Source organism: Staurois parvus, unplaced genomic scaffold (genome assembly GCF_062004578.1).
Source record: "Staurois parvus isolate SC_StPar_1 unplaced genomic scaffold, SC_StPar_1.0 ptg000175l, whole genome shotgun sequence".
NCBI classification, from domain to species: Eukaryota; Metazoa; Chordata; class Amphibia; order Anura; family Ranidae; genus Staurois; species Staurois parvus.
The window spans coordinates 9,955,820-9,970,829 of record NW_028317971.1 but is presented as its reverse complement, the minus strand read 5'-3'; the positions used below and the strand labels follow the sequence as shown (position 1 = coordinate 9,970,829).

The 15,010-nt window shown below is 39.6% G+C and overlaps 1 protein-coding gene across 5 annotated transcripts in view; it reads right to left on the bottom strand.

The window, feature by feature from the left end:
* Nucleotides 1–15,010, bottom strand: part of CCDC136 (coiled-coil domain containing 136) — a 112,048-nt gene that overhangs the window by 16,909 nt on the left and 80,129 nt on the right. For 3 of the 5 annotated variants that reach the window (XM_089676941.1, XM_089676940.1, XM_089676943.1), the window contains exon 9: nucleotides 7,726–7,834. The exons of 1 other annotated variant lie outside the window; for it this stretch is intronic. In XM_089676941.1, coding sequence (XP_089533067.1) covers nucleotides 7,736–7,834 — 99 coding nt within the window. In that variant the 3' untranslated portion in view covers nucleotides 7,726–7,735. The remainder of the gene's footprint in view (nucleotides 1–7,725; nucleotides 7,835–15,010) is intronic. One more of the 5 variants, XM_089676945.1, reaches the window with a different exon arrangement.

The window sequence follows — 15,010 nt, the reverse complement described above, 5'->3', positions numbered from 1 at the left end:
TCAGAGGTCTGATATTGTTCTAGGTACAATCCTTGTTTTATTGATTGCATGTAATATTCTAATTTTCTGAGATTGTGGATTTGGGGTTTTCATGAGCTGTAAGCCATAATCATCACAATTATGACAAATAACGGCTTGAACTATCTTGCTTTGCATGTAATGAGTCTATCTCATATATTAGTTTCACCTTTTCAGTTGCATTACTGAAATAAATGAACTTTTGCACGATATTCTAATTTTTCGAGTTTCACCTGTAGGTAGCTGGAAGGCAGGATGCAGGGAATAGTAATGTAATAGAAGGAAGCATGCAATAAATGAAATTGACTGACTCTGCGCTCTAACACTGTAATAAGTGCAAGTAAGAAAGAACTGATTTTTCAGTAAAGAGAATAATCTGGGCATTATAAATACACCAATATATAACTTTGTTATTTAAAGTGGCTTTATCACTTAAAATAATTCCAAATATGTACTCAGCACTTAAGTATGCTGTTTATTTCTATGTCTCTCCATCAGTACGTATTTTGTAATATTCATCGAATACCTTGTATGTTTTATTCCTGTTGGTCAATGTATCTGTTTTTGACTGATTCGCTGCTCCTATCTATTCTATAATAAAATTCTTTGTAAAAGAAAATAATTCCAAATAAACATGACTAATATGAAAAATAAACACTACACACTACATTCACACTGAGCGTTATCAGGCGTTTTTTCAAGCATTTTGTTTCAGGCGTTCTTGAGCGTTTTTTTTTTTTTTTTAGCAGATTTGCAAGTATTATAGGTGTTTTTTCAAGCACCTTTCATTTATGCATTTTTTGCTGTGGCCTATAGAAACCTGTGTAGATGTGTCCTAGGCACATATAACAGGAAAACCAGAACCAAACGAATAGCTGCTGTACACAGACATTCTGTACCTTTCTCCTTGATCTGGGTAGCAGTGTAGCTCTTCCACAGCAAGTTTCGTCCAGCTTCCTCCAAGGCTCTTATAATGGGGATCCCTGAGATCATAGATGCAGGGGTGGTCACAAATGAGAGCACTGAATGTCTCTGCTTCCAAAAGCATACTCTCCTCCGTTTTGATCACAAGATGAGTGTTTACATGGTGTGGAGTGATGCTAAAAAAAGGGGAGGGGAGCTGCTGCTTGAAAAAATGCTTGAAAAAAAAACCCACTAATTTCTTGCTTTTCAGGCATTTTCTAGTCAAGTCTACAGGGACAAAAACACTCAGATCTGCCTGAAACATAGCACATGTACTTTTTTGAGGGGCAGGCGTTTTTCTACAGGCCACAAACTGATCAAATGTGAACAGGGGCCATTGAAATGAATGGGATTTTCCTTGTTGAGCATTGAAAAAAGCTGAAAACCACGCAAGTGTGAACGGAGCCTCAGATGTCCACTGATCACCACAAACAGCTGCCCATGCTATACTATTAGTGTATCATCATCATCAATTATTTTGTTCTTGATAAACAAAGCCATTGAAAGACCATTTAGACACAAATTAGTGCACGTGAAATTGTGAGCAATACAACTGAAACTTAGCAATATGCTGTCATCAATACAAAATGGGTTACATACAATGTAAAATAATGTAATTAGTGTTATACATTTTTATTGAAAAGTTAGGATGAACAGAAATGTGACTATCAGTATTATAATATCTAGTTAACATAAATCTATCTTCTTCGCAGTTTTCCCCTTTGGATGTACCGTACATACAGTATGATATGCTGTCATATGGGCCTTGTGAAAAAATAAACGTTCAAATTGTAGTAACTTGTAGCAACAGATCAGAATTTATATTCCACTGATGAAGAGAAAACCTTCTATTAGGAATATTTAAGTACTCTCATTGCTATCCCTTTTTGACCCTCTTACAACAATATTTTGTGTCAATGACCTGCAAAAAATATGTAGATCAGCAAAAATGTACAGTGGGGCAAAAAAGTATTTAGTCAGCCACCAATTGTGCAAGTTCTCCCACTTAAAAAGATGAGAGAGGCCTGTAATTGGCATCATAGGTAGACCTCAACTATGAGAGACAAAATGAGAAAAAAAATCCACACAATCACATTGGCTGATTTGGAAAGAATTTATTTGCAAATTATGGTGGAAAATAAGTATTTGGTCACCTACAAACAAGCAAGATTTCTGGCTCTTACAGACCTGTACCTTCTTCTTTAAGAGGCTCCTCTGTCCTGCACTCATTACCTGTATTAATGGCACCTGTTTGAACTTGTTATCAGTATAAAAGACACCTGTCCACAACCTCAAACAGTCACACTCCAAACTTCACTATGGTGAAGACCAAAGAACTGTCGAAGGACACCAGAAACTAAATTGTAGGCCTGCACCAGGCTGGGAAGACTGAATCTGCAATAGGCAAGCAGCTTGGTCTGAACAAATCAACTGTGGGAGCAATAATTAGAAAATGGAAGACATACAAGACCACTGATAATCTCCCTCAATCTGGGGCTCCACACAAGATCTCACCCCGTGGGGTCAAAATGATCACAAGAATGGTGAGAAAAAATCCCAGGACCACACGGGGGGACCTAGTGAATAACCTGCAGAGAGCTGAGACCAACGTAACAAAGGCTACCATCAGTAACACACTACGCCGCCAGGGACTCAGATCCTGCAGTGCCAGACGTGTCCCCCTGCTTAAGCCAGTACATGTCTGGGCCCGTCTGAAGTTTGCTAGAGAGCATTTGGATGATCCAGAAGAGGATTGGGAGAATGTCATATGGTCAGATGAAACCAAAATAGAACTGTTTGGGAGAAACACAACTCGTCGTGTTTGGAGGAGAGAGAATGCTGAGTTGCATCCAAAGAACACCATACCTACTGTGAAGCATGGGGGTGGCAACATCATGCTTTGGGGCTGTTTCTCCGCAAAGGGACCAGGACGACTGATCCATGTACAGGACAGAATGAATGGGGCCATGTATCATGAGATTTTGAGTGCAAACCTCCTTCCATCAGCAAGGGCATTGAAGATGAAACATGGCTGGGTCTTCCAACATGACAATGATCCCAAACATACCGCCCGGGCAATGAAGGAGTGGCTTTGTAAGAAGCATTTCAAGGTCCTGGAGTGGCCTAGCCAGTCTGCAGATCTCAACCCCATAGAAAACCTTTGGAGGGAGTTGAAAGTCCGTGTTGCCCAACGACAGCCCCATAACATCACTGCTCTAGAGGAGATCTGCATGGAGGAATGGGCCAACATACCAGCAACAGTGTGTGCCAACCTTGTGAAGACTTACAGGAAACGTTTGACCTCTGTCATTGCCAACAAAGGATATATAACAAAGTATTGAGATGAACTTTTGATATTGACTAAATACTTATTTTCCACCATAATTTGCAAATAAATTCTTTCCAAATCAGCCAATGTGATTGTCTGGATTTTTTTTCTAATTTTGTCTCTCATAGTTGAGGTCTACCTATGATGCCAATTACAGGCCTCTCTCATCTTTTTAAGTGGGAGAACTTGCACAATTGGTGGCTGACTAAATACTTTTTTGCCCCACTGTACCTCATACTTAGTGAGTCGTAAGTCATACAGAGACATATTCAGTAAGTCGTAAGAGTCATACAGGTCAACAATGGCAGTTTTCATATTTCTTTTATGAGGGATTTCCTCTAATTATACTAAACCCCAACCAGCCACTGTGAATTACTGTATTTTACCTATTGTCCCTGCCCTTTTAACAAATCTGTAAGTCTACCCTTTTTTCACTGGTACTGAGAGCTGTAGGACAGAGTGCTGTTTAAAAATGGGCATGAAAGAGAATTTTGTAGTGCCACCCAAGTGGAGATCCTGTGCAGAGGAGAACAATAATTAACATCTCAGTAATTACCAAGCTGTAAAAGTGTTTCAGAGTAAAATAATTATTTGTAAATGATTATATATTTTGGGGTCCGTAATCAGTGATCTCTTCAAACCTGAATATGTACAATGGTATCATCCTGAGGCAAGGCTATACATGTAATGTTTGTTGAATAAGTTGCTCAGTCTCAAGTGAAAATGATCTGCATGGTCCCAGTTGTCTAGTCATTTATGCCAGTATAAAGTACATGGTCCAATTACTAGTTTCCAGCCAAAGGTACAGTAAATGACTCCATTGTCCATGGTGCCAAGTGGAAATATATTGTACTCCAGCCCTTGGTGCCTCGTGAAAACAATATTGTCTTAGTGTAAAATGTACTGTCCGAGTCCTAGGACTCTGTGGAAAGCAGGTCAGTCTCTGTTGTTCAATGGAAATATTTGGGCCAAAACCTGTAGTTCAGTTGGGAGTATATTAGGCAGCCTCTTGTTTGCCGTGAAAAGCATTATTTACCAGTTTTAAATTGGTTTCTGAGTGCACCGTGTAAGTTCATTGTTACTTGTTGATTCTGCTGTTATTTTTTAACTTTCTTTAACAGACCAAGCTGTCCAGCAAAAGTAGGCGTTAGGAGGTTGAAACAAACCACTGACAGGGGTGCTTACAACAGTTAGCTTTTATTAATTTATGTGAACTCTGAATACCAAAATGAAAAAAACCTGTTCGCTGTAACTGCTTAAAAATGTTGGCTAGAGTTAGTTTATAAAGCAGAATTCCAGGAATTCGGTAAACTTACAAAAAGTGCAGGCACACTATGAGTTAGGTCCATTTAGGTGCATGTCACCTTCAGAAATTATCTCTACTACTTTTATGTGACAACTTTATTGCACTCCCAGAGGATACACTCCGGCTGTGAGAGGAGAGAACCGTGCAGAGCAGCTATGCGTACCCCTCTGCTGTCCATTCACAGAAGTCTTTGTATTTTGTGAATGAGTTCACATAATACAAAGGTTTCTGTGAATGGGAAGAAGGAGGGGAGGGGCAAGCATAGCAGTTCCAGAGATTCTGCTTTCAAAGGAGCTGAGACCACAGTGAGCAGCCTTGGAGTTCTATAATTTATCTTCCAATAAACTTGTCAGATGTGAATAATAATGATAAGGATATGAGGTTCCAGGGACCTCCTTAGAATAATTCTTGGTATGCCTTCACAGTTTTTACAAAGTAGCTAAATTCCTAAATTCCTGAAATTCAGCTTTAATGGTATCAAAGGCCTGTACGTGTGTCACTGTGTTAATGTTTATCATTTGCTAAAACATTTTTTCTTCAGGTTTGGAGAGAGCATGGAAGGGTTGGAAATATATATTCCCTGTATTTGTTTTAGACTTTGATGTCACCAGGAACAAAAATGATAAGAAACCAAATATTTTACAGCTGTCACTGAAACAGGTATAGTAATGAAACCTTCCAACGAAGACACCTGTAGCAGCAAAAACTTTCTAAGAGGGTATTTCTTTGCAGAGACTTCCTCTTCGTGTCATTGGTTGCAGGAAAGTAAGAGAAATTTCATCAGCAAAAATGTCCCTACTCCATTCAAAACAATAAAATAAGAGTTTGTCTAGATATACACTTTAGGCTAGTCTCAGCTGGAGTACATTTAGCTTTAACAATGTAAAAGCAAGACTGTACAATCAGGTGATCTTCATGACTTGATGTCCAATAACAAATTAACCATCTGGAGAGAACCATTTTTAATACCACATTGGACTATGAGTAATTTATATCCTTGTAAATGCCAATTTCAATATGAATCTGGTAATGGATCTAAATCAAGCTGGTACTATTGATAAAGATTCTCATTAAACATACATAATGGTTAAATGCATTACCAGTTTGAGTGTTAATTTGGATCCTTTGAATGCCTTTTGTGCTGTTCTTTTGAGTATACTGATTAAGAACTCATTGCCACCAAAAGCGAATGGAGATGCATGTATTACCATAAATGAGTTGCCATGTGTTTTTGTATGTGCTGTATTGCACTGAAGTTTGTAAATCCAAAATAGTGCATTGCCATGTGATTTCTACCACCTGTACAGTGCTTCTTGCCTGAAAATGCAGAGAATAAGCCCACTAAGAACAGTGGGGTATGGAAATGTCATGCATTTTAGATTTGCTGAAAAATTATTCAAAATGATGAACTGATGGAAACAGAATGCCATCATAAGCCTAACAGTTTAAATCCTGTCCCTCTAGTCCCTCTAGTTGCACAGTTATTGCCTGCTAGAGCTACTTATACATGTAGCAAAATGGTTCAATTGGTCTACTGCCAAACTCTCAGGCTGCCCAGTCTTTTCTCTTTTGCATAGTAGGCTAATCTGAGAATCCATTTGATATTTAAAAATGCAATTTTAAAGATTTCACCTAATCTCCACTCGCCTTTAAAGCTTCTGGAGCCAGGCTACCGAAACTCACTTCTTGGCTACAAGATTCCCTATTTATATGACTGTCAAAAGCGAAGATAAATACTGAGCAAGATTCATGAATATTCGAGCATCCTTGTATCTAGAATATTTAGATTCACTTACCTTCAACTATAGGAGCTAAACTAACATCAAAAAATTCCTATTGAATTGACTTTTAGGTTGACTTTTAATGAGGAAGCAATGTCAGGAGTGGGAAAGAAAATGTTCAAATGCCAGATACTATATTGATGGGCACCAAAAGCAAGACTCCTGTACATTTTACCATACTTTATTTCATGCTGCAGTAATATATACTACATAATACTTTTTTTTGCATATCAACCCCTTCCTTTTTCTTCTTCAGACACTGAAAAACATGAATGTAAGCTTTCATCTTAGCCTTAATACTTTTACCAAATACTGTCAGTGTTATCTTGGCTCCTACTGAGCCATCTTAGGTAGTATCAAAAAGTTTTGAAACTAGTTTTGTAACACACCAACAGATGGCAGCACAAGGCTGTACACACAGCCATAGGTAGCACCAACCTTCATAAGTCAAAATGCCAAAAGACATCATCCTGTGTACATCGGGAGCTGTGCATCTGATGCTATTCTGACCACGTGCATTACCATGTATGCTATTTCATCATGGACAGCAAGTTAGAACAAAGAGCAAATTTGAAATTCCGCAAATCTGCCACGGAGAAGTTTGACATGAATCAGAAAGTTTATGGCGATGCTGCAATGAATAGTTCAAGGTGTTTTGAGTGGCATGCGCACTTCAAGAGTGGAAGAAAATCACTGGAAGATGACGAGAGATCAGGAAGACCTTCAACGAGCTCAACCCCTGAAAACGCCCTCTTCTTGAAGATGAAGATCCAGCTCAACATTGAGATACAGCGTTTTGCCCAGTTTCAGCCAGAATTTCACTTTTGCTCTTTACTCTAAATTGCTGTCCATGATGACATAGCAGATGGGGTAATGCATATGGTAAGAATAGCACCAGTTGCACAGATCCCAATGTACACAGGATGATGTCTTTTGGCACACTGATTTATGAAGGTTGATGCTCCCTGTGCAGTCTTGTGCCACCATCTGTTGGCATGTTACAAAACTAGTCTGGAAACGTTTTGATACCACCTCTTAGTAATCCACATACACAGTATGAGAAATTAACCGCAGGCAGCAAGACAATAGGAGAACATTCTTTACCAACGTTTGACGTATTAGCCCTTATCAATTTTTCAAATATAATGTTATAAAACTAAAGAAGCAGTATGAAAAAAAACAGAGAGTAGTGACAGGAAATGTTAGGGCACACACAAAGAGAGCGGAGACAGATTCAGCATCAGGCATGGAAGCAAAGGCAATAGAGAAACCCCCAGCCGTGCAAAGCAATGCATGCAGAGCACGAGGAGTCACATGGAAACCAGTACCTGATGTGCACTAGGACGTCTCAGCCCACCAGCACCAGAGTGTCCCCATTATAACAATAAGTCCTAGGAGGGGAAGGGAGAGAACAGGAGGGTCAGATCCAGAGGGGGCCTGAGAGAGGAAAGAGGAGGGACAAAAGAAGTAGGAAAGAAAATAAGGGAAGGATGATTGTTTCAGTGAAGAATAGAAATAAGGAACATGGTTGGAGAAGGTGGAGTGAACGCAATTTTAGAAATCATACGAATGGGAAAAAAGATATGAAAGATGTCAGATGGGCATTTGAATTAGGAATGTGTATATTTATTAACAAAGTCACAGCAAATAGCAATGAGAGGTTGAGAGAAAGTAATGTTGTATGTGATTACAAGAATTTAAGGTATGGCGTAACAGAAAAAAAATTACCCATTTTACAGAAATCGGTATATGAGTATGATTTCAAATGAAAAGGAAAAGGGAAATGACAATTGTGTAAAACAGAAAAGGAAAATAAAACAGATGTGTATGGAAAGCATTACGACAAGTTATGGCAGACCCAATACAAACACCAGGAGACCAATCAATTTGAGGCAAGACACCAGAGCAGAAAGACATCGTTGAAGGATGAGATGAGGAACAGACCGTCAACAGGCAGAATGCAGAAGTTTGTATTTGTAGGTCAATGGAATATGTGGAGAAATAAACACAAGGGTGAAGAGAGAGTTCCCCACAAACCATATGGCAAGGGCACAAAATAACAATTGTACATGAACAGCAAATCCCGGAAGAGAACACATGGATGGATTGTCAGATAAGAAGATATTGCAGCAGAAGAGAGTGAGAGGGGGGAAATAGATGAGAATGTTTATTTCCAAGAGAAAAGGTTAGCACGGCACAGAGAAGAAAATATAGTTTAGAAAATTCGTAAGAAATGAAGGAGTCCATATAAAATAAAGGAAAGACCGGGTGACATATGACAGATTGAAACAAAAAGAGAAGAAAAAAGAGAGAGAAATATTTTGGTTATAAAGGAGAGATCAGTGTGCTCAGCTGTAGTGTAGATTACATAATGAGCAGTTTGACAAAGTGCATAATAAAACATGCAGATATTTTTTTTCTACGTTACAAAGTTTAAAGCTGAAGCAAAGAGTTTTTGTAAAAATACACTTGTGGTGGGGCCCATCAGCACTGCAAAGGTAACTGCTGTGAAGTCTAGGGGTTGAGGTATAAGCTGTACTACTTACCTTTCACCTTCTCTGTGATGCTCTGGGTTGTGAGCGGGCCCTTGCCATCCTCATATTCAAGGGGGCTATCCAGAGCACCAACAGAAGAGGCTCGGAGGACCAGTTACACAGTGTGGTGGAAGCCTGCTAAAGTGAGCAATAAGGTATTACAGCTTATTCCATTACCCCTAAACTAAATGAGCATTATCAAGGGTATTTTTTTTTTTTTTTTAAATCTTGGAGTTCAGCTTTAACCATTATGTGACTGTGCGGCAGCTGCAGTGGTGAAAGAAAGTTTGTAACTCTTTCAGGCTTGTTCAATAAGCAATAATGTGCAGTAAACCTGAAAAACCAATATATTTTACTAATGGCACATCTGTAAATAATTATAATAATTTTGTAGACTGAAGACTTATTTAATGGAGACACCCAAAGAAACGTCATGCAGTTGATTCTAAGGCCCCATGTACACGGGACACTTCTGAACGATGGAAACTGACTGCTGGGAAACGTAGGTTATAAAACGTCTGTTTAGCCGTGTTTGCATACCGCGTTTATGTGAGTTTGCGTTTAGAAGCGTTTTTTAAAGATAAGCACAGGAGAACCTCCCAAATGCCCAGAATTCACTGAAAAGTGGTAAATTATTAACTATTTCAGACTGTTTCAGAGACATACAGAGAGTAGAAGCAGAGACAGCAGTATGTATTGAGATTAGCTTAGGTGTGAGTTGCTCATTAACATTTCTTTTGTTTCCAAGGGTGGGAAAGGTGTCTGGTGGAGTGAGTCATTAAGGCCACCTGGCAGGGGGTCTTCATGGGGAATTTGAGGTGTGAACGGTCATTGACATATCTTTTGTTTCCAAGGGTGGGAGAGGTCTGAGGAGTGAATTGCTCATTACAATGTATGACAAGCTTGGGAGGAACATCCTGTGTTCAGTGTTTTGTCCATCTGAGTACCTTGAAAAAGCTTTGCATGCATTTTTCATGATGAAGGACAGCATCAGGAACTGGAAGAGTTAAAAAAAATGTTTCAGATGCAAACACTTATAAACGTGATTTAGCCGCGTTTACAAGCGTTTCACATTTGAAACGCTGATAAAATCAACTGCTGAACGCAAGTTTTCTGCATTAAAAAAAAGACTGTAAACGACTGAAAACGAAGATGTGTACATGAAAACATTAGGGAGAGTTCAGGGGCTGCTGAAAAATACACTGAACAGCTCCTAAACATGAGCTTATCAGCTGCAGTTTACAGCTGCAGCTGCAATGATTGTAATATGTAATGAGTGTAATACTGCAGCTGCAATGATTGTAATATGTACTGAGTGTAATACTGCAGCTGCAATGATTGTAATATGTAATGAGTGTAATACTGCAGCTGCAATGATTGTAATATGTAATGAGTGTAATACTGCAGCTGCAATGATTGTAATATGTAATGAGTGTAATACTGCAGCTGCAATGATTGTAATATGTAATGAGTGTAATACTGCAGCTGCAATGATTGTAATATGTAATGAGTGTAATACTGCAGCTGCAATGATTGTAATATGTAATGAGTGTAATACTGCAGCTGCAATGATTGTAATATGTAATGAGTGTAATACTGCAGCTGCAATGATTAGCTCACAAAACATTTGTTTCCCTTAGTACACTTTGTAAACCTTGAAGACATCTTCTACTGTTAGGGGAAAAACTGATCATTTCAAATAGATATTCTAGATCAGTGGAAATGATGCCACCCTGATTGACAGCTCAAAAGTTCATTGGTGTCAGGGGTTACATACCTGAAAGTTGATAGAAGACTCAACGACAAGTCTCATGAGCAGGGGCGGACTGACCATTTGGAAACTTGGGCACTGCCCGAGAGCCCGGGGTCAGTAGGGGGCCATGAGATGCCCCTGGTACCTTTTTCATAGGATTTTTTGAGTTTGGGCAAGTACACAGGGGCACCATGATCCCCTATTACCCGAGGGTTCCATGAGTTGCCAGTCCACCCCTGCTCACGAGGCATTGCAAGCCGCTGACAGTTACATGCATGACTCCCAAAGGCATGATGGGAGGTTTGCAACTGCTGGAGGGCCACAGTTTGAGCACCCATGCTTTAAGACTTCAGAGCCTAGCCTGTAACTCCAACAAAGACAATTGCTGCTGTCAATCACAGCCAGAGAGGAGGGAGTGGAGAGTGGGGCCCAGCCACACTCTGTGTGTCAATGCACACACAGTGCACGGTTCAGGATTGTTACAAGAGCATGAATGCCCTTGTAACAAGTAACTTGCTATGGTGGGCACTTAGCAGGGGGTAGGAGCCAAGAGTGCTAGGGGGGGACAAAGTAGAGGAGGATCTGGGCTGCTCTGTGCAAAACAATTGCACAGAGCAGGGAAGTATGACATGTTTGTTATTTTTTTCTTAATCATGGGTTTACAATCACTTTAATTTTGATTGAGAGAGTTTTGTTCCACTTTAAACATGCAGCTAGGCATCAGGAAGTGCTAAAAAAATAAATTTCAGGTTATTATTTGGATTTATTCTATTTCTTCTGGCCACCGTTGTTGCCAGGATAGAAAGTGATGGGAAATTCAATACTTTACCACGACAGGAGAGGGGAAATCATCAACTGGAAACATCTTTTACAGTGACAACTAAGAGGGGATTCGTCCCTCCCTTTGGAGAGATTTTTATTGTGTCTCTGACAAGGAAGTGAAAAGAAATCTTCCCTATGTGAACACAGGAGAAAAAGGTTATGGGGTTTAACCTTTCCCTACTCTACCCAAAATGACACGTTTTGACCATTTTAACCACTTGCCTTCCAGAGGATTTACCCCCCTTCCTGGCCAGGCCATTTTTTGCAATATGGCGCTGCATTATTTAACTGACAATTGCACGGTCATGCAACGCTGCACCCAAATTAAATTTGTGTCATTTTGTCCCCACAAATAGAGCTTTCTTTCGATGGTATTGGATCGCCTGTGTGGTTTTTATTTTTTGCGCAATAATATAAAACAAACTGCCAATTTTGAGAAAAAAAACTATATTTTTTATTTAAACATGTCCAGTAAAAAATGTTAAAAATCAAATTTCATCATAAATTTAGGCCAAAATGTATTCTACTACATGTCTTTGTGGAAAAATTCCAAATATGTATAAATTAATTGGTTTATGTGAAAGTTATAACATTTATGGTGATATATATACTGGAATTGTTATTTTTTTTACTAGTAATGGTGGTGATCAGCGACTTATAGCGGGACTGCAGGACTGTGGTGGGTATTCTGACACTGGGGGGAACTGACTTGGTGTCACTGACATCCACAGTGACACCAATACAGTGATCAGTGCTAATAAAAATCACTGGCACTGTACGAATGGCACTGGGCATGAAGTAGTTAACATCTGGGGCGATCAAAGAGTTAACTATGTGCTGTTTCACTATGGGGGCTGTGTGTGCTTCACTGTAAGCACACTGCTTTGCATGGCTCTGCTATGCAGAGCCATACAAAGCAGTGTGCAGGAGCTGTAAGGGGAGACATCTGTATTGTTTACATACAGGTCTCTCCCCTGTCGGAGATACTCAGTGATCACCAGGTGTTAGCGAGTAATCACCGGCCGGGACCTGGTGATTGACAGTCGAGGCCGCTAATGGCCCCTACCCGGTACTGCAAAATCACATATATATATATATATATATATACCTGATTTTGTGCACCATGCCGCCCTGTAGCAATATTTCTGCTATAGGATGGCACGGAACTGGTTAAGATCTAAGGGAGTCATAGCATTTGCGCACAAATTCCAGTGGGCCTGTGTGTTATGATGCAATACAAGTATCAACTTATCTTGTATCAATCAGTATTGGCTCCGGTATCCACTCCATTATTTAGTAAGAATCTGAAAAAAAGTGCTTTGTAGGGGAAGAAACGTCTTATAAAATTTTCAGTAGCTTTCTTCTAGAAGTGATAATAAGCTGACTATTATTATTTATATGATTATTGTTATTATTATTATTTTTGTTACCATAATAGTTGAGCACCCTATGGGTTGTATTTTTTCTTTATCCAATATTACATTCCTTTATTGGTTTATATATGGAATTGCCACTTTTTTGGGGTCCAAAGGAAAGCTGAATCATAGAAGGATTGAACATCCACGTTTCTGCAAGTTCTAGGTTAAATTACTCTTCCAGTGGTTAAACCTGCATTTAATAATGCAGCACCCTCTAGAAGCCTGGGTTTAGATAGAAGGTTACTACAGGTTAAGCTAGAGGGCTCTACAGATCAGTCCTCTGGTACCTCCCCCTGCTCTAGAAGTTTGGAGAAGCTTCTAGAAGTTGGTATGGTGAGGAGGGACTGATCTACATATTTATGGGGGTTGGACCAATCTCAGGCAGGTGGCCTGACAGTGTGGCAGATCAACCCATAAATATGACAGAGCCTGGCCAGCAGCAGAGTCGGATGGAAGATGGAGTGCTGAGAAGTGCTGCTGTGTAGCCTGGGAGGAGGTCCAAGAGAATGAGGGGGGTTCTGCCTCCAGCCTAGATTCTGAAGGGAAGAGGAGAGCTGGAGGAGGGAGCTCCACTGCCCTGCAGTCCACCAGGAAAAGACAACCTGCATATCTTGGGGAATACCCAGCCCAGCGGAAGGTCTGAAAGCAGTTCTATTCACAGCTACAGGATAAGGACAGTGTGAGTACTTCTACACCCTAGTTCTTGGCAAGTCTTCAGGGGACAGCTCATAGCTTACCCAATCCCTTGTCCTGGGATCAGATACCATAGCCAGGTGGGCTGGTATTTTGTTCACGTAGGAGCCTATGAGCTCCTACAAGTTGGGACTTTGCTACAAAATCCACTAAAAGGGACTCAGAGCTTCTTCAGGCTGTCACTTTGCTAAAGTCTGTCATAGTTCCGGCTAGAACACAGTTAAATATTTGCCTTTTTGTAGTAGTCTAGAGAAAGAAATCGTTCTTAATTGTTATTCTGCTATCAACTTGGGCATCCCATAACCCCTTTACCCTATCCAAGTTAAATTCTCTAATAAACCAAAAAAAAAAAAACAAACCAATGGACTGTTTCTTTGTGTCTGGCTACAATTTAGAAAATGCTTTTCTGGAATTCTGGAAATAAGGGGGGCTCAAAACCAGCAGCTCTCAAGAGGGTAGCGCTACACTTTTATACATTTACATAAGGATTGATGTTTCAGTCCCAAAAACTGGTTATGTCATTTACTATTTTCAGGTTCAGAATTAGCTTGAAATTGTTAGGCAGCTATTAGGAAGTAACTGCATTACTTAGTACCTTAGCACAGATGGACATAGTGCCGTATCACAAACGTGTTATATTTATATACACACTTGGTTGTCAGTTAATTAATAAAATGTATGTGTGCTTGTTTTAGGTTGCATTTCTATTACCAATGTTCCTAAGAGAGTCACAAACTTTCTTTGTTTCAGTCGTAAATTAAATAACCTTTCATCATAAAAACTGGAGAGAAAATCATCCTCGCTATTGACAGTTTAAGGGAATGCTGCCATTAGAGAAATATAGAGGCTGCCATTACTGACCTCTCCTTCAGAAAATGTTTGTTGCCTGCAGCCTGGCCATCAAGCTGATCCTGAGGCTTCAATATTTTCACTGACCCAGAACAAGTATAGAGATATTTTTTTTAAAGTCCTTTATTTGCTTAATGCTCGTTCTGTTTGTAAGACTTTTGGGACCAGGCCACATATTTCTCTAATGACAGGTTTGCATTAGGGGAGCACCATAGAAATTTATATATTTACAAATATTTTATAATCAGTGTAAAGATAACACTTTATAATATTACAATTTATAATGAAAAATAGATGAGTCCCTAGATTAGAAGCCTAGTGTAATGAGGTACATTTTGTTAGCAGCAGAATATAAAGCATGACTGTCTGCAGCCAAAGCTACATGCAGGCATTGTACAGCTGTTATATTAGTAATGTATAGAGTCAGATGATACATGCATAGAACATCAGTACATTTAGTTTACAGCCAGACATGTTAATATACTGAATAATTATAGAAGACTGAAAAACAATGCCAACTTAAGCAACTCTGTCATAGGGGTGG